The 26,481-nt window shown below is 40.0% G+C and overlaps 1 protein-coding gene across 2 annotated transcripts in view; it reads right to left on the reverse strand.

Annotated features, from left to right (window-relative positions):
• The window catches only part of LOC140741476 (tumor necrosis factor receptor superfamily member 16-like), a 130,528-nt gene that overhangs the window by 92,105 nt on the left and 11,942 nt on the right, over positions 1–26,481 (reverse strand). For both annotated transcript variants that reach the window (XM_073071717.1, XM_073071716.1), the window contains exon 2: positions 9,268–9,409. In XM_073071717.1, coding sequence (XP_072927818.1) covers positions 9,268–9,409 — 142 coding nt within the window. The remainder of the gene's footprint in view (positions 1–9,267; positions 9,410–26,481) is intronic.

Below are 26,481 nucleotides of genomic sequence, written 5' to 3' on the forward strand. Positions count from 1 at the left end.
AGTAAGGGAGAAATAAATAAAATGGATACAAGACAGACAAGTTCAATCAGATAGACTGATGGTCTATCTCCTGTTACAAGACTAACAGAACCTTAAAAGGAGCATTCTTTGCTCTTGTTATTCAAGAAGATAGCTGTCACAAGCACAGTTCTCTGTTGCTTGCTCCCTGCAAGTATAACCTCCCATTTAGAAACTTCAAACTGTTGAAATACATAAGAGCATTGAAAATCAAAGCAGTAGTCATGGTGCCTTTCAAGTATGCTCCACATTCAATAAGGTCACTTTTAGTCCAGTGCCGTATACGTACCTTCCCCGCTTTATGCCCTGATTCTATTAGCATTTAAAAATCAGTAGACCACTGCCTTAAACACATTCAACAACTAAGCAACCACAGGCCTCTGAGATAGAAAATCTCAAAGATTTACAATCATCTGAACATACAATTTTTTTCTTGCCTCATTCCTTTAAGGCAGACCAAGATCCTGAGAATGTATCCTCTGATTCTAGAGGAAACAATCTCCATTCTTGCATCTCCACTCTGTCAGCTCTTCCTTGTATATCACACTTTATCTGATAGGCCACTTAAATCCAGGATTTAACAAAAGTCCATCTGTAACTCAATGTCAGATATTAAAAAGCTCCTGTAAAGTGAAGCAAACCACTTAGCTGGATCAATATCTGAGCAGTAATAATGTGATGAAGGAGAAGCTACTGACCATGATGATTAACTTACATTAAATCTCCTTGGAAATAATTGCTCTTAAATCTCAACTACTCCATTCATTCCTGTTGACAGACATCATTCAGCTTTTGATGAAAACATAAAATACCAAGTATATTCATAATAAAAGATCAAATCACATTCCAGTACTAACAACCTGGAGCCCCTATTGTTCCGTGTATCCAAACTAGCCCTTGCAAACAACAACGAATATGATGTTGCACTAACCTAGCTTCATCTAAATGAGCTAAATCCTGCGACCTTCAGAGTAAAAGTCTGCAAATTAAGTGACTGCCTCTGCATATGGATAGAAGCAGTTAGCCTTTGAGGAGCTCAGGTGTGATATTTTGGCCAGATCTAAAAATTAGGCCTCATGGCATTTCTCTGAGTTAGATGCACAGCTTCCTCAGGGAATGCAAGTATTCAGCTATAATAAATGGTTGTTGGCCTTCTTACCACAATAACTGTATCAAGACTCCTGAGGGAGCATGTTCTATTCCTTATCTCCATCAACAACCTGATACAAGCATAAAAAGGGACACTGTTTGCTCTTCTCATTATTCTTTACAGGAAGAAAGGAGAGGGAGATAAAGCAAACCTGTTGGAAGAGGTTTTATTACCAGCATAATACACTGCAATCCTGCTGTTGGTAAAATTATAGGAGAATGATAAATTCTTAAAGTACAGGGGCATTTTAGTCAACGAGCATTGATTAGTTTGAGAATGAACACAACCTGGAAATGTTATGGGAGTGGCTGTTCCAGGAGAAGCAATGTTCCAAGAGAGAATGTTCTGTTCCAGGAGAAGCAAAGAAAATAAGCCTGAGATTGTTCTGAGATAACCAAGGGAACAGGACTAGAAATATTCTGGAAAAATCATGGAATCTAGCCTGTGATTCTTTCTGGAGAACCACCGGAAATAGACCTAAAACTGTTCCAGTAGTGTTTTGAGATGGGGCCTGTGATTCTTTTAGAAGAACAATGGGAGCAGGCTCAAAGTTGCTCGGGTAGACAGCTAGACAGGAACATGAGAAGGAAAAGTTTAAAGGGTTATGGATCAAACATGGGCAAATTGGATAGGCATCTTAGTCAGCATGGGCCAGTTGAGCCATAGGACCTGTTTGCATGCTGTATGACTCAATCACTACCATCTAGGTGTAGTGTTGACTTCATGCATTGGAATTCATGATTCAGTCTTGTTATTTCTCTATAACTAAACAAAGAGAGAAAGTTGCATTCACAGGCAGAGGGAAAGCTCATGGGAACATAAGAGGAAAATTAGGAATATTGTATTCCTATATTTTATGGATGGATGCTTAATGGTTGCCATGGATGAGGTGAACTGAATGACTTATTTTTGTGCTGTATAACTCTATGATCTTCTATGACCAGGTAAAAGTCAAGCAACAACATTGAAAACACATAAAAGAAATAAAGTAATAACATGACATTATGGAGCAATATTCAACACTTGTAAAATTAGTCTTGTGGATTTGCCCACCATTAGGATAAGCAATTTTCTTTATGTTATTTTTGGGTGTTTGACATTCAACATTACCTCTCTTCATTTAGCATTGAACCCGATTATTCTTGGTTGTAAAAGCAAAGCTATATTTTTCTTCTGAATTATGAAATAAATTCAAAGAACAAAAAAGATTACATCTGATAAAAGCCCCGATGATGCTATTGCTGAAAATGAAGTTACTTAGTCTCTAGAAGCTTGCAGAACTGAATACAAATGAATATTATGAACAATGTGAAATACCAGTGGTCACAATAAACAATGGCAAATTCTTTCACTCATTATACCAAACTAAGGAGACTGGCGGTAAGCCTAAAGTTTAGGTCCAACAGAATCAAAGCTTTAGCTAAGTAGCTAATAGAAAGTTGAGATTCAGCTTGATCTCTCTTTCTCTCGCTCTTACACAGACACAGACATTCATTCTCTCTCTCTCTGGATGCTGCCTAAACTGCTAGCTACAGCATTTTATTTTAGGGTGAGGGATTCCAAATATCTAGCATCTGCTCCTCTATGCTTTGTATATTAAAACTGCTTGATGTGACAACTACTGCAATGGAGTCATACTGAAACATAGAAAACCTACAGCACAATACAGGCCCTTCAGCCCACAAAGTTGTGCTGAACATGTCCCTACCTTAGAAATTACTAGGCTTACCCGTAGCCCTCTATTTTTCTAAGCTCCATGTACCTATCCAAAAGTCTCTTAAAAGACCCTATCGTATCCACCTCCACCACCGTCGCTGGTAGCCCATTCCACGTACTCACCACTCTGAGTAAAAAATTTACCCCTGACATCTCCTCTATACCTACTCCCCAGCACCTTAAACTTAAACTCCTCTTGTGGCAACTATTTCAGCCCTGGGAAAAAGCACACCACACGATCAATGCCCCTCATCATCTTATAAGTGTTGCTTGCAAGATTTTATCTATAATGCTTTGCAAATTAAGGTTGTTTGATATGACAACTACTGCAATAAGGTCATTTTGCTTTAAAAAGTTTATCTATGAAATTCCTGCAGACTTCTTTCTCATCAGTATTTGTATTTGTCTAGTGCTCCTTGGAGACCACAGTTTATGAGACAGCTAAATGCTTCCTATGAATAATATATTTAATAATACAGACAACACTAATAATTATTGTTAAAAGGTTTTAATGCAAGCAAGGGCAATAAGAAAAAGAGTTTCTGTGTGGTAGTATCCAAATTACATATGCAATAGTTCCTTTCCTGTTTCTTTAGAGATTTCTTGTTTGCATAGAGAAAAATGACAGAGCAAGTGGACTGGTTATTTGCTGGGCTGCAATCAAGTGTCTTCTTCTTGATTAGACCATAAGATATAGAAATTATTTGGCCCTTTGAGTCTGCTCCACCATTCCATCATGTCTGATTTCTTCTCCTTCTCAATCCCATACTCCTGCCTTCTTCCCGTAACCCTTACTAATTCTATCAACCTCTGCTTTAAAAATACCCAATGACTTGGCCTCCACAGCCATCTGTGGCAAAAAAGTTCACAGATTCACCACCCTCTGGCTAAAGAAATCCCTTCTCATCTTACTCTCACACTATTGGAAATGTAGTATCATCTCCATGACCACTCTGTCAGGGCCTTTCAATATTTGGTAGGCTTCAATGAGATCCCCCTTCATTCTTCTGAACTCTTGTGAGTACAGGGCCAGAGTCATCAATCACTCCTAAACGTTAACCTTTACATTCCCAGGATGATTTCCCCCAAAAGTGCTCACAATACTTCTGGCCAATGCCTTATAAAGCCTCACATTTTATCCTTGCTTTTATACTCTAATCTTCTTGAAATGATACAAACATTGCATATGCCTCCCTTTTTCACTTACAGGCTATGTATATTTTGGTAAGGCCAGCAGTTATTGTCCAACAACTGTGAATGCTATGTGGGCACAGCAATCAAGCCATCCTGAAGCCTACACCTCCAATACAAAGATGTCAGCGATTTTTGTGGAATTCCGAATGTTTTAATCATCTGAATTTTAAATAAGATCACCATCATACTATTGAATTATCATCAATGCCCATCTGTTCATTGGGATCATTCAGGAGAGAAATTCCATTGGTGCAATGGTGTAGCTGTTAATACAGTAAAAATCTAGAAATCCAAAGTTCAACTCGTACATAGGATATCCTGGAATTTAACTTCAGTTATGGAATCATGGGGTCAGAGTCATACAGGCTATTCAGCCCATCATGTCCATGTTGGCCAGTGAATAATCTGTAATATGCCAGTAGAAATGATGATACCATAATATAAAGCCTCCAAGTTCATCAAAGTCCATTAGAGATTAAATCTACTGTCCTTATCCAATCAGGATTATATGCATCTCCAGGCTAACAATGAAGTCGATTCCTAAATGCCCCCTTGAGGTAACCTGAGATGCATGTAGTTCAAGGGTAATTCTGGATAGGCACTATACCTGGTCTTGCCAGTAATGTACAGTATGAGTAATGAGGAAAGAAAAATATCATTTCCTACGTCTCAATAAAATTGACAATGTTTTTTTATAGGGCTGAACAGAATGGATGAAGGGAGAATAATTGCCTGAGCTGCTGAGACTAGAAACATGAGTTACAGCCTCAAAATAACCCCATTTAGGACAGTAATGAGGAGAAAGTTCTTCACTCAGAGGGTGGTGAATCATTGAAATTCAATCACTGAATTCATTTAAAAAAGACATTGATAATTTTCTGGATATTAAGGGAGTCAAGAAGTATAGGAATGGTGCAGGAAAATGGAGCAGGGTTAGAAGATCCTGGTAAATACTGGAGCAGGGCTCAAGCATCTAGATGTATACTGGCAATTTGATAATCCAACAATGCTATTTTGCGGCGAGTTCCAAGATTTAGTCAGAAGTAATCAAAGAAACATTTCAGAACAGTGCTCTGCTCAGGGGAGCTTTCCAGTGGGGGTAATCCAAAGCACTGCTGCCATTGTCCTTTTTGGTGATAGAGGAGACGTGATTGCAAGGTTCTGTCTGAATAGCTTAGTGCAGCAGCAACGATTCAGAAACTGAATCAGGTTCGTATTCACTGTATGTAGATATGTCATAAAATTTGTTCTTTTGTGGCAGCAGTACATTGTAAAACATAAAAGTCACTGTAAGTTACAATAGAAATAATATAAATAAACAGTGCAAAAGAGAAATAGTGAAGTATGTACATGAGTTCAGAAATATGATGGTGGGGGGGGCAGAAATTGTTCCTAAAACATTGAATGTGCATCCCCGTACTTCCTCCCTGATGGTAGCATTGAGGAAAGGCCATACGGTATCCTGGATGGTGAAGGTGGATGCCACCTTTTTGAGGCACTGCCTCTTGAAGATGGTCTCGATGGCTTGTGCGCATGATGGAGCTGCAACCTCTTTTGATCTTGTGCAGTGGCCCCTCCATACCAGATAGTGATGCAACCAGTTAGAATGCTCCCCATGGTAGATATGTAGAAATTTGCTTGAGTCTTTAGTAATGTATCAAATCTCCTCAAATTCTTAATGAAATACTGTATAACCACTACTTTTGTACTAGTGCATTAATGATGGAGAGAATGATCGTTTATTATAGTGGAAGGGATATCAGACAAGCAGGCTGCCTTATTCTGATTCTATTGAGGTTCTTGTGTTACTGGAATTGGACTTATCCAGGTAACCAGAGAATATCCAATCACACTCCTATCTCCCTGTACCTTGTAGATAGTGTAAAGTATTTTGAGTGTCATGAAGTGAACCATTCATTGCAAGCTACTCTGCTTCTGATCTGTCTTGTAATTACTGTATTTACCTGGCTAGCCCAAGTGGCTTTTCGGTTTGTGCTGAGCAATGGGGAAGTGAAAATATTCTCTCTCAGTAAAAGATTTGTGAGCCTCACACAGACATATACACTATAGACTGACCCGTGTGCAATGAGGATAAGCTATGGGAAACAATGAGTAAATCTCAAGCTCTGAGGACCAGCAAGTAAACTATTAAGTGGTAATCTTGACTATTTAAATGATTAATAAAACACCGCATGAAGAGTTTTACTCAAAAGCCAAACAATGTTTTGAATGATTAGAGGAGCTTAATAAGCAAAAACATTACAAAAATCAAACAAAAGCTGTGCTACAATGAGCAAATTAAGGGATGAAGCAGGAACACTGATCTTTGTTTTAGCTAGCAAAGCTTTGTCAAGATAACAAATGGCAGGATAGCAGGGGATTAAAACCAGTAGCATGGACTACTTGCCCTGTCTTCCCAGTTTCTTTATGCTAACTAGATTTTATTTTATGTGTGGAATGAAATATAAACTGTAAGTTACCATTGAGTATCTAATGCCCCAGCTTGATTGTTCATTCATAAATTTTACTTTTTCTTTTCTAATTTTCATACCAACAACCAAAATAATATTGAGCCACAGAACTTCACTGATGCACAATTCTGATTATCTTTATTTACCAAACGTGTATTGCCTGCAGTTGTTTTAGGATTCAGATATTTAGGAAGTGAAGTTAAAAGGACCCAGAAGCAGCCTCTGAATGGTATACTTGCTCTTTAGGTCTTTCTACATAATTTATTTTGCAAGGTTTAAAATCCAAATAATCTGTTTTGACATTTAGAAACAAGAAGCACTTGGCCTGGAGGAAAGGAGGGGTGAACATGAATTGTGGTTGATGTGTTTGCACACACACAGGATTATTTTCCAAAGTGCAAGCCAGATATATTTAAAAGCAAAATGTATGCAGGCATAGATTAATATTTGGTTGCCTCAGTGACCTTCTTCTGTACTGTTATGGTCTATGACACTGACCAATTTAGAGATAAATCATCTGAGAAATGCTTCTATGATATTCTAAAATGATCAGAATGACTTCATGAATTGTGAATAACATAGAACACAGAGCACCGAGCATAGAATAATATGGCACAGGAATAGGGCCTTTGGCTCACCACGTCTGCATTGACATGATGCCACTCTAACTAATCTGATATGCCTGCACAAGATCAGTCCATTTGTCTAAATGCATCTTAAACATTTTTATCAGATTTGCTTCTTCCACTTTGCTTGGCAGTGTATTTCAGGCACCTACCACTTTCTCTATAAAATACTTCTCTGTACATCTCCTTTGAACTTAATATTTGCCTGTTAGTATTTGACCCTTCAAAAAAGACTTTATATATCTGTCATAATTTTATATGTTTCTATCAGGTCACGGCTCAGCCTCCGACACTCCAGAGAAAATAATCCAAGTCTGTCCGACATCTCCATGGCTTCCAAATATTTTGCATACATTATAAACAATGGTACTAGTCACAAGAAGAACTCTCTTTCTCACCTTTTAATTCAGACGAGCTAGTAACTTCTTTCCAGTGCTTGTGATACCAATGATAAAGAGAAATCTCCTGAGTAGTGCCCTAACCTTAAACATTTACTGTACATCATTGTACATCCCTCTCTCTTTCTCTCCCTCATTCTTCCCCTCTCCCTCCCTCTCCCTCCTTCTACCCCTCTCTCCCTCTCTCTCTGTCTTCCTTTTTCCAACCAATTAATTTCATCAACTGTTTTTCCATGGCAAGCTTGGAGCTTGGCCTCACCTATCAGAGATACTCACTTTGTCCTGTCCATCTCTCTCCTGCCATCTGTGCAATCTGAATCAAATTTGTATTCACTCGTTTCAATTTGCATCAATGGGTCATTGACCAAAAATATTAATTCTGGTACACATTGCACAGAGACTGCTTGAACTGCTCAGCATTTCCAGTACCTATCTTTATTTCATATATCTAACATTTTCATTTTTCCTTTACTTTTATCATGTATCTTATGATATGGATCAGACTCTGAGAAATGTGAATATATTTTCTTCCCAAATTTGGAAACTAAGAATTAAGTATCTTTGATCCCAAAATACCAAGAATCTCTATCTCTCAGAATATGGAGGACTGAAACAATAAGCTATGAATGGAGCAGAACATAGACATGCATCTAATTATGAGAACAGAGTCATTAACATAATTACAGTGGGAAAATGGGCAATAACCACAACAAGTCCCAAGGAATCTGATATGGCAGCATGTCTACTTGATAACGGAAGCTCAGAAGCTTTATTGCAAATTGGTCTGATGCTACTCATGAAAAAGTAATCAAGCTTCTTTTGCATTTCTCTAGCTCAATACTAGTACACTTATGGCCTTCTCAAATGTTTCATTGACCCTTATAAATGCACAATAGGCTAAATATATCAAGTGGCCCAGAAATTCTTCCAGGAACATTGCATGGACAATGGGCAGAGGGCTCACCCAACTCCCCCTCCTCTTCACCTGACTTTGTGAAGAGGAAGTGATGATGAATTCACGCCATCCACTGTAAGTTCCAGACATAGTGCAGAAAACCAGTGAAACTGGGTTACACCCTAAGTTCTTATCTCAGTATCCAAACATGTCTTTCCCCAGTATCACTTCCCTGAAATCTCAGTGCAATCAATTTAAATTCAATTTGACCTTGAACACAGAAGGTGAAAGTAAGAGCCTGGATTTTCATTACCAACAGCAAATATCAGAAGGACACACAAGAAACTGCAGATGCTGGAATCTGGAGCAACAAGCAGTCTGCTGGAGGCACTCAATGGGTTAAGCAGGATCCATGGGGGAAAGGAATTGTCAACGTTTCGAGTCAAGACCCTGCATCAGCAATGATCACAATTTTATTTTTGCTATTATTACAAACCTAAAGCAAAATAATGCTTCTTTCCAACTACATAGCCCATTTTATAGATCAGTTAATAAATGTTTAGGCCCTCCATTGATCAGGGTTGACCATGGATGTTGCGTCCTAGCTGTCTATGTTAACGTAAGCCTGGGTATTATGATATGGAGAGCAAGCAGTTTGGCACCATCGATGTCAAAGGAGTTGCCAGCCAGCATTTAAGGCGCTAGTAACCCACCTTTGCCCCTTCTCCTGTCAGTAGAAACTGTTCCATCAAGCTTAGCACACTACTGATTGTGGTACTACAGTGTAAATTGTACTTACTGTCCAAGCATGCCTCACATACAGTGTCTTTATCACCGCATGGTGTCATCACACCTTCCCCTGGAGGACATACAGAACAGCATTTCCCATCGCTGGTATATTGTCCACTGTCGCATGATCCCTGGACCTTGCATACAGATACCTGTCAAGAAAAATCAAATGATACAATGGCACCTTTTGCACACATTTTAAGGAATCTGTATATAACATTTAAAAACTGGATCCCCAAATAATTAGTTTCCTTCTAAAAGTCAAAGCCATGTGTGAAAGATCCCAGTTAGTGTATTTGACAAACAACTATGTCAGGACTTATTAAAAAGCATGTAGAAACATGTTGCACACACTGTCTCATCACATATAGTAAATAATCTGTGGGAATCCTTTAGTTAGTTCTGCTCTCCTAAGAATGTCTAAGTGATGGAGAAGAAAATTATGAATCCTGCAGGAGTACAATATTTTATGGTGACAAGATAGGTAAGAGAATAATTCTAAGCATGTGTATAAGTTAGATCAGATGAGTTAATTTCACCTCATACTCTATATGTATAATAGATATATCTCTACAAGTTATGTTAGTGTATATTTCCGGTAGGTGTTACACTCACTTGCCTAGACTATTATGAAAACACCTCCCAAATTCATGCACTCCACCACCAGGAAGAATAAGAGACAGCAAGCGCATATGAACACTATCACCTACAAGTTGCTCACCTGACTAGGAAACATAGAGTCTAATTTGTGTCTAAATTCTGGAACTCCACACCCAACAGCACTGTGGGATCACATTCAATGGAAGGACTGCAGTGGTTCTAGATGGTGGCTCCTTGTCATCTTCTCAAGAGTAGTTATAGATGGACAATAAATGCTGGTCTTGTCAGCATTGCTGAGATTCCAAGAACAAATAAATAAATATAATCTCCCTGTAAGATATTAGATTCTCCTTCAAGCATTTCTCATCGTAGTGAGCAACTTGATGAATAACTACTGTTCCATTATACGAACTACACATCCAGACACAATTCTTGCCACTCAAACTAAGGGGTGCATTAAAATTTCTGCACCACATTTCAAGCAAAGTAAGATGAGAGAAAGCAAATTTTCAGTTGTGTGTCTGCTTTTACATTTGATCATCACCTGTCCCTTAAGTCCCATTCCCCACAGCACTACAAATTATTATTTCTTAAATGCATTTTCTGATACTATTTCTTCCATAGTTTCATACAGTGTATCCTGATCCTAACTAGACTTTACATAAAATTTCCTCATCTGCCCTTGTATCTTTTCTCTAAAAGTTGAAATTTTTGACCTGCTGTCTAATAGAAACAGCTTCTATTTCTCCCATTTAAATGAAATGTGATCTTGTTCATCACTATCCAATCAAATCTCCTCACAATCATTTTTGCTCCATTGAGAACAAGGCATAAGAGATTCTGCAGATGCTGGAAAGCTAGATCAACACACACAATATATTGGAGGAATTCAGTGGGTCAGACAGCATCGATGAAGGGAAATGAAAAGTGAACAGGTCTCAAGCTTCTACAGATGCTGCCTGACATACTGAGTTCCTCTGCAGTTTGCATGCATTGATATATGGACAACAATCCTAGTTTCTCTAGTCTAACCTGGGAGCCAACTCCCTGATCCTTGGAACCATTCGAGTAAATCTTTTCTGCATCCGCTATAGGACTTTTACATACTTCCTAAAGTCTAGTGACCAGAATTGGGCAAAATATGCAATGTTTTCAATAGATTCCACAAAATGTCCTCGCTTTTGTACTCTGTCATTACTTATGTATCCCAACACTCCATATGTTTTAACAACCACTCTCTCAATATACTTCTTCCACTTTCAAACTCTTATGTGCAAGTGCACTCAAATCCCACTGTTCCTGGTTAGCTATTAGCATTCTGCCACACAATTTCTCTTTATTCTTTCTGACAAATGTATAATTTCACTCTTCTTTGTAGCATTACACCAGCCAATATCTTCTGACTATCCTCATTTTAACCCCATTTCTAATCTTAGTATTATATGAAAATTTAGGAACTTATGTATATAAATATGTATTTTAAAAACTCAGCACTGATCCCTGAAAACCACCACTGTCTTTACTCTCTAATTTGAAGAACACTCAATGGTCACAATTCTCTTTCAGCTTCCTCTTATCCACTGGTGCACCTCTCTTTTGGGGAAAAGGCCAGATGGACAGCTTCAGACAGACAGCTCTATCTGGGCTATGAATTAATACTACACAGAGATTTGCAAATTATGACCTTGCTTTCAGGACCCATCTGGTGAGCAAGCTGTCTCTGCCATTAGGAAGCTCACTATCAGAGTACTGGAATGTCACCCATCCAGCAAGTGATACAGGTAATTATGCTTTATAGGAATGGTAATAAGTAGGTAGCTCATGATTCAAAGAGAACTGTGTCATCAACTGTATTTGGCCTACATAGTTTGATGTGGTATTAGCTTATTATTGTCACGTGAACCAAGCTCGAGTGAAAACCTTTTGTTTGAGTGTCATCCAAGCATATCATGCCATACATAAGTACACTGAGGAAGAAAAAGAGAAAAAACAGAATAAAGAAAAACAGAATGCTGAATATAATGTTGCACCTCTTTCCAAAGGGAGAGGGAAGGAGAGAGATTAGCCAGGGTGGGAGAGGTCCTTGACTATGTTAGCTGTTCTTCTGAAAGTCAAGACAAGTCAAGTCAAGTCACTTTTATTGTCATTTCGACCATAACTGCTGGTACAGTACACAGTAAAAATGAGACAACGTTTTTCAGGACCATGGTGTTACATGACACAGTACAAAAACTAGACTGAACTATGTAAAAAAACAACACAGAGAAAGCTACACTAGACTACAGACCAACACAGGACTACATAAAGTGCACAAAAACAATGCAGGCATTACAATAAATAACAAACAAGACAATAGGGCAAGGTGTCAGTCCAGGCTCTGAGTATTGAGGAGTCTGATAGCTTGGGGGAAGAAACTGTTACGTAGTCTGGTCGTGAGAGCCCGAATGCTTCGGTGTCTTTTCCCAGATGGCAGGAGGGAGAAGGGATTGTATGAGGGGTGCATGGGGTCCTTCATAATGCTGTTTCCTTTGCGGATGCAGCGTGTAGTGTAAATGTCCGTGATGGCGGTAAGAGAGACCCCGATGATCTTCTCAGCTGACCTCACTATCCGCTGCAGGATTTTGCGATCCAAGATGGTGCAATTTCCGAACCAGGCAGTGATGCAGCTGCTCAGGATGCTCTCAATACAACCCCTGTAGAATGTGATGAGGATGGGGGTTGGGAGATGGACTTTCCTCAGCCTTCGCAGAAAGTAGAGACGCTGCTGACCTTTCTTTGCTATGGAGCTGGTGTTGAGGGACCAGGTGAGATTCTCCACCAGGTGAACACCAAGAAATTTCGTGCTCTTAACGATCTCTACCGAGGAGCGGTCGATGTTCAGCGGGGAGTGGTTGCTCCATGCCCTCCTAAAGTCAACAACCATCTCTTTTGTTTTGTTCACATTCAGAGACTGGTTGTTGGCTCTGCGCCAGTCCGTTAGCCGCTGCACCACCTCTCTGTAAGCTGACTCATTGTTCTTGTTGATGAGACCCACCACAGTCATGTCATCAGCGAACTTGATGATGTGGTTCGAGCTGTGTGTTGCAGCACAGTCGTGGGTCAGCAGAGTGAACAGCAGTGGACTGAGCACACAGCCTTGGGGGGCCCCCGTGTTCAGTGTGATGGTGTTGAAGATGCTGCTCCCAATCCGGACTGACTGGGGTCTCCCAGTCAGGAAGTCTAGGATCCAGTTGCAGAGGGAGGTGTTCAGGCCCAGTAGGCTCAGCTTTCCAATCAGTTTCTGAGAGATGATTGTGTTGAATGCTGAACTGAAGTCTATGAACAGCATCCGAATGTATGTGTCTTTTTTGTCCAGGTGGGTTAGGGCCAGGTGGAGGGTGGTAGCAATGGCGTCATCTGTTGAGTGGTTGGGACGGTATGCAAACTGCAGTGGGAAGTACAGATGGACTTAATGGAACTGCATTACACTTTACACCATAAAACCAATTTTCTATTCTATTAGTGCTCTCTTTAATCCCATGGGTCTCAGTCCTCTTAACCAGCTTTTTGTGTCAGACATTACCAAATACGCTCTGAAAATCATGTGGACAACATCTACTGCAATCCCTTCATCAAGTTTCTTTAACACCTTATCAAAAATGTTGATCAGTTTGCTTTTAACAAGTCCATATTGCCTCTCCTTAACCAAGTCAAACTTCTCCAAATGTTTGGTAATAGTTCCGTTGAGTATTGTTTTAGAATGTCTTTCCACAACTATTTAAATGTAGACTATAATATTAAAGACAATTTCACAGCAGGCCAGAAAAATACATTACTGTTTATAAAGCAGCACATGGTTTCATTTAGCATATTCAAAGATACAGGATATTTGATGGGAGAAGATTTAAGAGACTTTGTAGACTTGAAAGGGAATAGTTTCAACATAAATCTGAGTCAGAGAACTGTGGGAGCAACCCTCACACTCAAACTACTTGCTGGAATTAAATAACATTCCCAGAAAATCAGTCAGTATTTGTAGAGAGAAAAAGAGCTAATGTTCCATTTCAGTGATCTTTCATCAAAATTAGCACAAATCCTTCATCTTACTTTCTCCTCATCCACCACCACCTTCCTGTACTAACTTCTATATTTCTAACTATTCTAAGTTCTAATTAATCATCATTAACTTGAAACATTAACCATCCCTCCACCACCCAAAGCCCAATGCTACCCATCGTGCTGAGTATTTTAGCATTTTCTGATTTATTTTATTTCAGATTTCAGCTTACAATTACCTGAAGTATTTCAGTCATTTATGTTTTTGTTTAAACATTTACGCATAAGTATATGTTCAAAAACTGAGTGCTGAAATCAAGATGTAAATGGTGAATGTTTAAAGTTACTGTGTTATTTGCACTTCAGTATATTTGTATAAGTATTTTCTCTGTGCACCTTATCAAGTCGTACAACCAATCTACATCACTTGAGTTATAAGTAACAAAGTCAAATAAGGTTAATGCATGTTATATATTCTATGGTAATCAAAGTAGAATTTTTCAAATATTTAATATATAAAATATTTAATCCTTAAAAGAATATTAACAGAAAAGTCAAGTATTATGAATTTTCCCACAAATCAGCCCATCTGTCTGCCTTCTTCAATTGGCTTGTAACAATCCCAACTGAAATAATAGTTATTTACATCAGGATTTCTCCATCCACTTGCAAGCAGAATGCCCAAAGAGACAGCATCATCACACTCTCTACAAATTTGTTCCTCAAAATCCTACGGACTGTTGGGTGGTCTGTAATATAGCCCCAGCCCCATTACTGTGGTCATACCTTTCTTATTCCTCAGTTCCACCCATAAAGCCTCACTAGAACCATAGAACATTACAGCACAGAAACAGGCCTTTTGGCCCTTCTTGGCTGTACCGTACCATTTTTCTGCTTAGTCCCACTGACCTGCACCCGGCCCATATCCCTCCATACACCTCTCATCCATGTACCTGTCCAAGTTTTTCTTAAATGTTAAAAGCGAGCCCGCATTTACCACTTCATCTGGTAGCTCATTCCACACTCCCACCACTCTCTGTGTGAAGAAGCCCCGTCTATAGTTCCCTTTAAACTTTTCCCCCTTCACCCTTAACCCATGTCCTCTGTTTTTTTTTCTCCCCTAGCCTCAGTGGAAAAAGCCTGCTTACATTCACTGTATCTATACCCATCATAATTTTATATACCTCTATCAAGTCTCCCCTCATTCTCCTACGCTCCAGGGAATAAAGTCCTAACCTATTCAACCTTTCTCTGTAACTCAGTTTCTGAAGTCCCAGCAACATCCTTGTAAACCTTCTCTGCACTCTTTCAACATTATTAATATCCTTCCTGTAATTTGGTGACGAAAACTGTACACAATACTCTAAATTTGGCCTCGCCAATGCCTTATACAACTTCACCATAACATTCCAACTCCTACACTCAATACTTTGATGTATAAAGGCCAATGTACCAAAAGCTCGATTTACTACCCTATCTACATGTGACGCCACTTTTAGGGAATTTTGTATCTGTATTCCTAGATCCCTCTGTTCTACTGCATTCCTCAGTGCCCTACCATTTACCTTGTATGTTCTACCTTGGTTTGTCCTTCCAAAGTACAAAACCTCGCACTTGTCTATATTAAACTCCATCTGCCATTTTTCAGCCCATTTTTCCAACTGATCCAGATCCCTCTGCAAGCTTTGAAAACCTTCCTCACTGTCCACTACACCTCCAATCTTTGTATCATCAGCAAATTTGCTGATCCAATTTACCACATTATCATCCAGATCATTGATATAGGTGACAAATAACAATAGACCCAGCTCTGATCCCTGTGTCACACCACTATTCACAGGCCTCCACTCAGAGAAGCAATCCTCCACTACCACTCCCTGACTTCTCCCATTGAGCCAATGTCTAATCCAACTTACTGCCTCACCATGTATACCTAGCGACTGAATCTTCCTAACTAACCTCCCATGCGGGACCTTGTCAAAGGCCTTACTGAAGTCCATGTAGACAACATCCACTGCCTTCCCTTCATTCACTTTCTTTGTAACCTCCTCAAAAAACTCTAATAGATTTGTTAAACATGACCTACCACGCACAAAGCCGTGTTGACTCTCCCTAATAAGTCCCTGTCTATCTAAATACTTGTAGATCCTGTCTCTTAGTACTCCTTCCAATAATTTACCTACTACTGACATCAAACTTAATGGCCTATAATTTCCCAGATTAATTTTATGAGCCTCTTTTAAACAATGGAACAACATGAGCTTAAATCAACATGAGTTATCCTCCAATCCTCCGGCACCTCACCTGTAGATACCAACATTTTAAATATATCTGCCAGGGCCCCTGCAATTTCAACACTAGTCTCCTTCAAGGTCCAAGAGAATACCCTGTCAGGTCCTGGGGATTTATCTACTCTGATTTTCCTCAAGATAGCTAGCACCTCCTCCTCTTTAATCTGTATAGGTTCCATGACCTCACTACTTGTTTGCCCTATTTCCATTGACTCCATGCCAGTTTCCTTAGTAAATACAGACGCAAAAAAAAACATTTAAGATCTCCCCCATTTCTTTTGGTTCCATACATAGCCGACCACTCTGATCTTCAAGAGGACCAATTTTATCCCTTAATATCCTTTTGCTCTTAATATACCTGTAGAAGCTCTTTGGATTATCCTTCACCTTGACTGCCAAAGCTACCTCATGTCTTCTTTTAGCCCTCCTGATTTCTTTCTTAAGTATTTTTTTGCACTTTTTATACTCCTCAAGTACCTTATTTGCTCCCTGTTTCCTATTCACGTCATATATCTTTCTCTACTTCTTTATCAGAGTTCCAGTATCTCTCGAGAACCAAGGTTCCTTATTCTTGTTCACTTTGCCTTTAATCCTGACAGGAACATACAAACTCTGTACTCTCAAAATTTCTCCTTTGAAGGCCTCCCACTTACCAATTACATCCTTGCCAGAGAACAACCTGTCCCAATCTACACTTTTTAGATCCTTTCTCATATCTTCAAATTAGGCCTTTTTCCAGTTTAGAACCTCAACCCGAGGACCAGATCTATCTTTATCCATGATCAAGTTGAAACTAATGGTGTTATGATCACTGGAACCAAAGTGTTCCCCTACACACACTTCCGTCACCTGCCCTAACTCGTTTCCTAATAGGAGATCCAATATTGCATCCTCTCTAGTCGGTACCTCTATATATTGATTTAGAAAACTTTCCTGAACACATTTTACAAACTGTAACCCGTCTACACCTTTAACAGTATGGAAGTCCCAATCAATACGTGGAAAATTGAAGTCCCCTACTATCACAACTTCATGTTTCCTGCAATTGTCTGCTATCTCTCTGCAGATTTGCTCCTCCAATTCTCGCTGACTATTGGGTGGTCTATAATACAACTCCATTAATGTAGTCATACCTTTCCTGTTTCTCAGCTCTGCCCATATGGCCCTGGTAGACAAGCCCTCTAATCTGTCCTGCCTGAGCACTGCTGTAGCATTTTCTCTGACTAGCAATGCCAACCCCCAACCTTCATCCCTCTGCCTCTATCACGTCTGAAACATTGAAACCCGGGAACATTAAGCTGCCAGCCCTGCCCCTCCTGTAACCAAGTTTCACTAATGGCTACAATGTCATAATTCCACGTGTCAACCCACGCCCTCAGCTCATCAGCCTTCCCACAATACTCCTTGCATTGAAATAGACACACCTCAGAAGATTATTACCACCACACACAACCCTTCTATTTGTGACTTTGCATGAAACTTTAACATCATTTATTTTCACCCCCGCTCCACTATCTACTCTGGCACTCTGGTTCCCATCCCCCTGAAAATCTAGATTAAACCCCCCCCCCCCCCCCAATAGCACTAACAAACCTCCCTGCAAGTATACTGGTCCCCTTGTAGTTCAGGTGTAACCCGTCTCTCTTGTACAGGTCCCACCTGCCCCAGAAGAGGTCCCAATGATCCTGAAATCTGAAACCCTGCCCCATACACCAGTTCCTCAGCCACGTGTTCATCCTCCAGAGCATCCTATTCTTACCCTCACTGGCACGTGGCACAGGTAGCAATCCTGAGATTACCACCCTCGAGGTCCTGCTTTTTAACTTCCTACCAAATTCTCTATACTCACTCTTCAGGACCTCCTCACTCTTTCTTCCTACGTCATTGGTACCGATGTGTACCATGACATCTGGCTGCTCACCCTCCTATTTCAGAATGCTGTGTACGCAACCTCCTGTCTGTACCTCTAACTATCGAGTCCCCTGTCACTACCCTTGTATCACTAGTTGAGTTCTCTAGTCTGTCCTGACTAAGCACTGTCGTGACATTTTCCCTGACTAGTGATGCCACCTGTCCTCCTTTCATCCCTCCCGCTCTGTCACATCTAAAACAACGGAACCCCAGAACATTGAGCTACCCTCCTGCAACCAAGTCTCACTAATGGCAACAACATCATAATTCCAGGTGTTGATCCATGCCCTGAGCTCATCCTCTTTTCCTACGATACTTCTTGCATTGAAATATATGCAACTCCAGACATTAGTCACAACATGCTCAACCTTTTGATTCCTGACTTTTGTGTGAGGTCTTACCAACATCTACCTCCACAACCTCTCCACTAACTGTTCTGGCACTCTGGTTCCCATCCCCCTGCAATTCTAGTTTAATCTGTCCCCACCACACCCCCTTTCCACTAGAATATTAGTCCCCCTCCAGTTCAAGTGCAAACTGTCTCTTCTGTACAGGTACCCCCTTCCCTGGAAGAGAGCCCAGTGATCCAGAAATCTTATACCCTGCCTCCTACAACTCCTTAGCCACGTATTAAACTGTATAATCTTCCTACTTCTAGCCTCACTAGCATGTGGCATGTGTAGCAATCCTGAGATCACAATGTTGGAGGTTCTGCCCTTTAATTTAGCACCTAACTTCCTGAACTCCCTGTGCAGAACCTTGTCACTCATGCTACCCATGGCATTGGTACCACAACCTCTGGCTGTTCACCCTCCCACTTGAGAATGCTGAGGACTTGATCTGAGATGTCCTGGACCCTATCATCCAGGAGGCAACATAACATTCAGGGATCGCATTCTCACCCACAGAACCTCCTGTCTGTTCCCATAACTAACGAATCCCCTATCAACCTTAATCACTGCATACATTTCTGGTTTGCACTTTAAAAAAAGACATAAGAAGGTGAGGAGAAATTTATAAGGATGCTACAAAGGCTGAAGCATTTTAGTGGTGGTGAGAGATTGAATTAAGCTGTATTTTTTTCTTTAAAACACACTGAGGGGAAGCTGAAGTGTATAGGATATGAAAGATCTATTTCACTCAGCTGAATGGCCAAAAACCAAGGGACATAGGTTTGAGGTAACTATACAAGGAATATACAAACAATTCAATAGAAGAAATGACAAAAAATATTTAACTCAAGATATTGACGATCTGTTAACACTCTACCTGAGAGTGTAGTAGAAAAGGAAATCCTCATCACAATTGGTATTTGTTTCTTGTCACATATACCAAGAAACAGTGAAACGCTTGTCTTGCATACTGTTCATACTGATAAAATCTTTACATAGTGCACTGAGCTTGAATAACAATGATAAATAAAGTGCAGTGCAGGTAAACCATAAAGTGCAAGATCATAACAACTGAGTAGCATTTTGACCTGCAAAATTACTGGTCAAGTGCTACAAGGTATTGCTCTGCTGGTTAATCTTTTTACAGCTAGCATAGACATAATAGGCATAATTTGTAGTTGTGAGTTCTTTGTGGTTCTGCTTACACAATTGTACAGCATATTCTGTACTATTTGCTGTCCAATGAATTTGCTTACAAGAAGTACCCACCCACAACACTGGATATCCTCCTGTGAAAAGATTCTAGGATTTGCTCAAAGCCTCCTTGAAAAACTACAGCAAACACACCTTCTCTTGGGAACATCTGGCCCACAACTGCTATAAGTAGAGAAAAAACATTTAGGACATTACAGCAGCACATAAAATCCTGGTTTAAAAGAGTGCACCACTTCAGAAGTTATCCACTCGCGTCCCACTGCAGTTCCTAAATTGGCCTCATCAGCATTCTCAGATCCACAGAATTGCCATAGAGGCAAGTTGTCATTGAAAGACTGCCCAAGAAGAAGTAAATAGAGAATCCAAGGTGTAGAACAGGCCCTATGGTTGGCTGACCTAATAAAGCCAACACCCACCCTGTTTGATTTCTGCTGAAATAGAGGATGCACTCCATATGATGAATGTGAATATCTGTATGCAACTCACAATACCATTTTAAAGGTTAGCTATCAATAGATGATGACAGACCCCAAGGATACAGATAACCCTTGATTCAATTTGTTGATCTTCTACAACAAGAGATGGTTGTAAGTGTGCATATGTAGAAAGTTGACATTTTTTCACCTGCCTGGCCCCTCTCCTTGTGAGTTAGATCACAACTACTGGCATAGTCTTCAATATAGTTGGTAGGATCTCAATAAGATGTTGATGTATAATTATCTTGGAGATAGGCCTGCTTTTATTTTGGATCACTGAAAAGAACACACACTGTGGTTGGGACAGTTTTAACAAAATAGTTGGCTTGAGATTTGCAAATCTTGTAGGGCTATTATCACAGAGCTGGAGCAGCAAGTGCATCTAATTCTGCCAAATTAGATTGTTCCCTGCACTCCAAATTCCAGGGAATTGAAAACAAATTAAGGAGGTACAGCGACAAATGGTTCTAGATTAAACTTCAAGGAAGGGCAAATAAGGGAACACCATTTAACCATGTCTTTCAGAAGACAGTGCTTCTGACAGTACAAAACTCCTCACTACCCTGCTAAAATTCAGCCTGTGCAATGAAGTTTAATCTGGCCGTGGGGCTTAAATCATCAAAATTTTCAACCAGAAAAAAGATTAGTACTTTGCAATAATTCCCACTGAATTTCCTTGAAATAATGCAAACGCATTAAGCATATGGATATCTACATCCCTTTTCAACAATTGTATAATAGTGTATTGTACACTTTTTAATGTCAAATTTCTGCCTAAATTTACAGCTTAACTGAATACAGAATGTGAAGACACCCTTTTCTCCCTTATTAGGGAGAGAGAGTCTGTGGAATGTCGAATACCGGGTGAAATGTGAAGTCTTTGGGTTAACTGCAAGTCTGTATCTTTGCTATTGCTTTGCTCACATTTGAGTGCTTGGTGATGGTGCTCATGCTTCTTTTTTTCCCGATAGGGGAGGAGGAGTGTTGTTTGCTGCTGCTTACATGCAGGAGGGAGGAGAACTGGGTGGGCACTTTGGGGTTCTAACATTTAACTGTCATTCATTCTTTGGGGTACTTCTCTGTTTTTGTGGATGGTTGAAATAAAAAGCATTTCAGGATGTATATTGTATACATTTCTCTGACGTTAAATGTACCTCTGAAACCTTTGAACTTCGAGGCATCTCCAGCTACAACACTGTTTTTAGCTTTAACTGTATTTCAAAGCTGTTCAGAAAATCTGCCAATCTTACTGCTGAATTTTGCATAGAGTATAATCAACAGATCATCAAAATTTTTAGCCAGAAGGGAAAATGCAACTGAACATTTACTACAGTTGCCAAGTTCTTGTTCAATCTTCTTGAAATTTAAAGTTGATCTTAGGATATTTGAATAGAATTAGAGAAGGATAAATTGATATCCAGAGGTATGTACATTTGGGGTAAGAGTGGAGCAGTAAAACAAGACTCCCATATCTATTAATGTCGTGTGTTTATGCATATAATACGTATTCCTGCTTCAACCATAGTAAATCCACATTTACTATGAATGACATCTTATTTCTCTTACATTATTTCTGAGACACATCCTAGTCTCCAGTGCCCACCCAGAGTTATACAGTGACAGACCTATACCCACTGAAATTGTGTGTTTTTTTGTGTTAAATATTTTAAAAATGCCAATTTTCAAACATATTCCATGTTATTAGAGGTTGATCCAGTAGGCGCAATAACACTGACAGCTTTAATAACTTCTGAGCCAGGGAGCCAAAACCATTGTGTGAGTGCAAGTTGTTTGTATGAGACAGTCTCTATGTTACACAGGAGTGCAAGGAGCCCTGCACACAGGCGTCTCATTTTGAACAGTGTCCCAGGGCACTGAAACCTATGATTTCAGGGGCAACAGAAAATCTGACTTAATATCTCCAGATGAATCAAATGTCAGACCAGCACCTTCCATTAACTCTCTGCAAGAATGCAGACATTCCTCAGAGTCAATTTACAAATCTAAAGCCAATTCAGGATCAGATTTATTATCACCGGCATATGTTGTGAAATTTGTTAACTTTATGGCAGTAGTACAATGCAATATGACAAATAAAAAAGAGCAAAAAAAAACTGAGTTACATTAAGTGTGTGTATGTAATACTTAAGTTAAAACAAGTAGTACAAAAAAAAGTAATGAGGTAGTGTTCATGAGTTCAATGTCCATTCAGAAATCTGTTGGCTGAGGGGAAGAAGCTGTTCCTGAATCACTGAGTGTGTGCCTACAGGCTTCTGTACCTCCTTCCCAGTGGTAACAGTGTGAAGAGGGCATGTTCTGGGTGGTGGGGATCCTTAATAATCCATCTTCGTAAAAATTTTTCTTGAAGTTGCCTTGGATACTATAGAAGCTGGTACCCATGTGGAGCTGACTAATTTTACAAGTTTCTGTAACTTATTTCGATCTTGTGAAGTAACCCTCCCCACACCACTCCCCCCCATACCAGACAGTGATGCAGCCAGTCAGAATGCTCTCCATGATACATCTGTGGAAGTTTTCAAGTGTTTTAGTTGACAAACCAAATCTCTTCAAACTCCTAATGAAATATAGCCACTGTGTCGCCTTCTTTATAGCTGCATCAATATGTTGCATCCAAGTTAGGTCCTCAAAGATATTGACACACAGTAACTTGAAATTCCTCACTCTCTCCACTTCTGATCCCTCTATGAGGACTGATGTGTGTTTCCTTATCTTACCCTTCCTGAAGTCCGCAATCAGTTCTTTGGTCTTGTTGACGTTGAGTGCAAGGTTGTTGCTTTGACACCAGCCAACTAAGCAGCATAACTCGCTCCTGTACGCCCTTTCATCACCATCTGAAATTCTACTAACAATGGTTGTATCATCAGCAATTAGTAACAAGCTTGAGTGTGGGTTTTGCCTTGGGAATGAGAAGCTGATAGTTTCTTGTGCTTGCAGTTATTTCCTTCCATAATGATATCTTTTTAAACTGAATCAAAACACATTTGCACTTCTGTGAGGCATGATATATAACATCCAGCAATTATCTGGTCTTCAACCACTTGATAGAATATTTCTTCTGATTTGTTGCAAGCTTCATATGCAATTCACACCAACAGGAATAATGTAAGATGGAAGTTATTCTATATGCAAAAGGTATCAATTAAAGGATCAATGTATTTTTCACATGACAGTGCATTGATTGCTTTTATCCTTGAGCTTCAAGCTGACTATTTCTTTTCAAGCTGTCTACAGATAATTGCTGAGTTGGCAGAGGGTCAAACTGGCCAAGCCAAAAGCTCACACTGCCTCTGTAGGGCTTATTTCACTTAAGTCACTCCTGTCTGCTTGGAAGTGTAACTAAATACTTCAAGGCAGTTTACCAAAACTGATGATAAATTGAAACATAGAAACATAGAAAATCTACAGCAGAATACAGGTCCTTCAGCCCACAAAGCTGTGCCGAAAATGTCTCTACCTTAGAAATTACTAGGCTTACCCATAGCCCTCTATTTTTCTAAGTTCCATGTACCTATCCAAAAGTCTCTTAAAAGACCCTATCGTTTCCGCCTCCACCACCGTCGCCGGCAGCCCATTCCACGCACTCACCACTCTCTAACTAAAAAACTTACCCCTGACATCTCCTCTGTACCTACTCCCCAGCACCTTAAACCTGTGTCCTCTTGTGGCAATCATTTCAGCCCTGGGAAAAAGCCTCTGACCATCCACACAATCAAAGCCTCTCATCATCATATACAGCTCTATCAGGTCACCTCTCATCCTCCGTCACTCCAAGCAGAAAAGGCCAAGTTCACTCAATCTGTTTTCATAAGGCATGCTCCCCAATCCAGGCAACATCCTTGTAAATCCCCTCTGAATACTTTCTATGACTTCCACATCCTTCCTGTAGTGAGGTGACCAGAACTGAGCACAGTACTCCAAGTGGGGTCTGACCAGGGTCCTTTTTAGCTGCAACATTACATCCCAGCTCCTAAACTCAATCCCACAATTGATGAAGGCCAATACACCGTATGCCTTCTTAACCATAAAGTCAACCTGCGCAGCTGCTTTGAGCGTCCTAGGACTCGGACCCCAAGATCTCTCTGATCCTCCACACTGCCAAGAGTCTTACTATTAATACAATATTTTGCCATCATATTTGATCTACCAAAATGAACCACTTCACACTTATCTGAGTTGAACGCCATCTGCCACTTCTCAGCCCAGTTTTGCTTCATATCAATTTCCTGCTGTAACCTCTGACAGCTCTCCACACTATCCACAACACCTCCAACCTTTGTGTCATCAGCAGACTTACTAACCCATCCCTCCACTTCCTCATCCTGGTCATTTATAAAAATCACAAAGAGTAAGGGTCCCAGAACAGATCCCTGAGGCACCCCCACTGGTGACCAACCTCCATGCAGAATATGACCCGTCTACAATCACTCTTTGCCTTCTGTGGGCAAGCCAGTTCTGGATCCACAAAGCAATGTCCCCTTGGATCCCATGTCTCCTTACTTTCTCAATAAGCCTTGCATGGGGTACCTTATCAAATGCCTTGCTGAAATCCATATACACTACATCTACTGCTCTTCCTTCATCAATGTGTTTAGTCACATCCTCAAAAAATTCAATCAGGCTCGTAAGGCACGACTTGCCCTTGACAAAGCCATTCTGACTATTCCTAATCATATTGTACCTCTCCAAATATTCCTAATTCCTGCCTCTCAGGATCTTCTCCATCAACTTACCAACCACTGAAGTAAGACTCACTGGTCTATAATTTCCTGGGCTATCTCTACTCCCTTTCTTGAATAAAGGAACAACATCCGCAACCGTCCAATCCTCCGGAACCTCTCCCGTCCCCTAATTTCCTAATTTCCTTCTTAAGCTCCTTCCTGTTAGCCTTATAATCTTCTAGATCTCTAACATTACCTAGCTCTCTGAACCTTTTGTAAGCTTTTCTTTTCTTTGTGACTAGATTTATTGCAGCCTTTGTACACCACGGTTCCTGTACCTTACCATAACTTCCCTGTCTCATTGGGAATTCTTAACATATAATGCCACCTACATCAATGGCAAAAATGATGTTGTTGTATCCTAATTCCTTCCGCTTTCTCAGATAAGCCAATCAGATTGATGATGATGTTGCTAATGTGGGAAAGGGTTTAAAATTTGCAAAGTGGCAATATTGAAAATACCTGAATAGTTTACTCAGTTATTCTCCAACCTCCAAGTCTGAGTTTGCAGTCTGATCTGAAGAATGTTAGAAACTAATCTTAAATTCTCTCTGCTTGGTTCGAATAGACATAAGATTTGAAACTATAAAAAAAAGATTGTCAAATTGTAAATGTGCAGAAGCTCAGAGCATTAGAATGGCAAGCCATTTAGCAATTCAAATATTGCCAAGCCCTTGTTATCTGCTGATTTACCATCATGGTATTGGGGTCAGGAAGACCAGGGACATAATCATAGATGCTTGTGCGGCCAGAACCAGGATACAGAGTGGGGGGAAGGCAGGTACACAGCTGAGCCAGTGGTCAGGAACGTGGAAAGGTTTACTTACAGACTGAAGCTTGCATATAAGTTGTCATATCCATGGATTGTTGTATGTCAATGCACCATTGCTGGCATTGACAGCAATCTGAACAGTATTTGCATTTCTTTGTTATCCAGAGGAAGTCCATGCAGCTATCCCTCACCTATTGAATGGTGAAAGACTTTGATAGAGTGGATATGGAGAGGATGTTTCCTATGGTGGGAAAGTCTAAGACTAAAAGACACAGCCACAGAAAAGAGGGGTATCCTTTTAGAATGAAAATGAAAACTTCTAATGGGGAATTTTTGTAGGCAGAGTGTATGTTTCATTTTCATCCATTGTTTCTATTGTATCCTGCTGCTCTGTTTTGTATTCTATTAGCTCTATTGCAACTTACTTTATGTTTAATGTTCTGCACTTATTTAGTCCAAAGGTCATATTACATCTTTAGAAAATAGTTCCATTTTTTCTCAGCTCGCCAGTAAAACCTGAGGTATGGGCATAGCCAAGCACACTCATTTCCCAATTGCTAGGAACTTCAGACTGTTCTAGTGGTGTTTAGTATTGTGACTTTCTGAAGATTTACAAAGATATTACTGTGTAGCCCTAATTGTTTAATGCTATTGTGTAGTGATTTTGGAATGATACCAATTGTAGATATTATTTTTGGGACAATGTATACCCTGTTCATATTCCAAAGTCTTTCAATTTCCTCTTTTAGTTCAGCATATTTCTGGTGTTCCTCACTTATTGATTTCTGTAAGT

Source organism: Hemitrygon akajei, chromosome 18 (assembly GCF_048418815.1).
Source record: "Hemitrygon akajei chromosome 18, sHemAka1.3, whole genome shotgun sequence".
NCBI classification, from domain to species: domain Eukaryota; kingdom Metazoa; phylum Chordata; class Chondrichthyes; order Myliobatiformes; family Dasyatidae; genus Hemitrygon; species Hemitrygon akajei.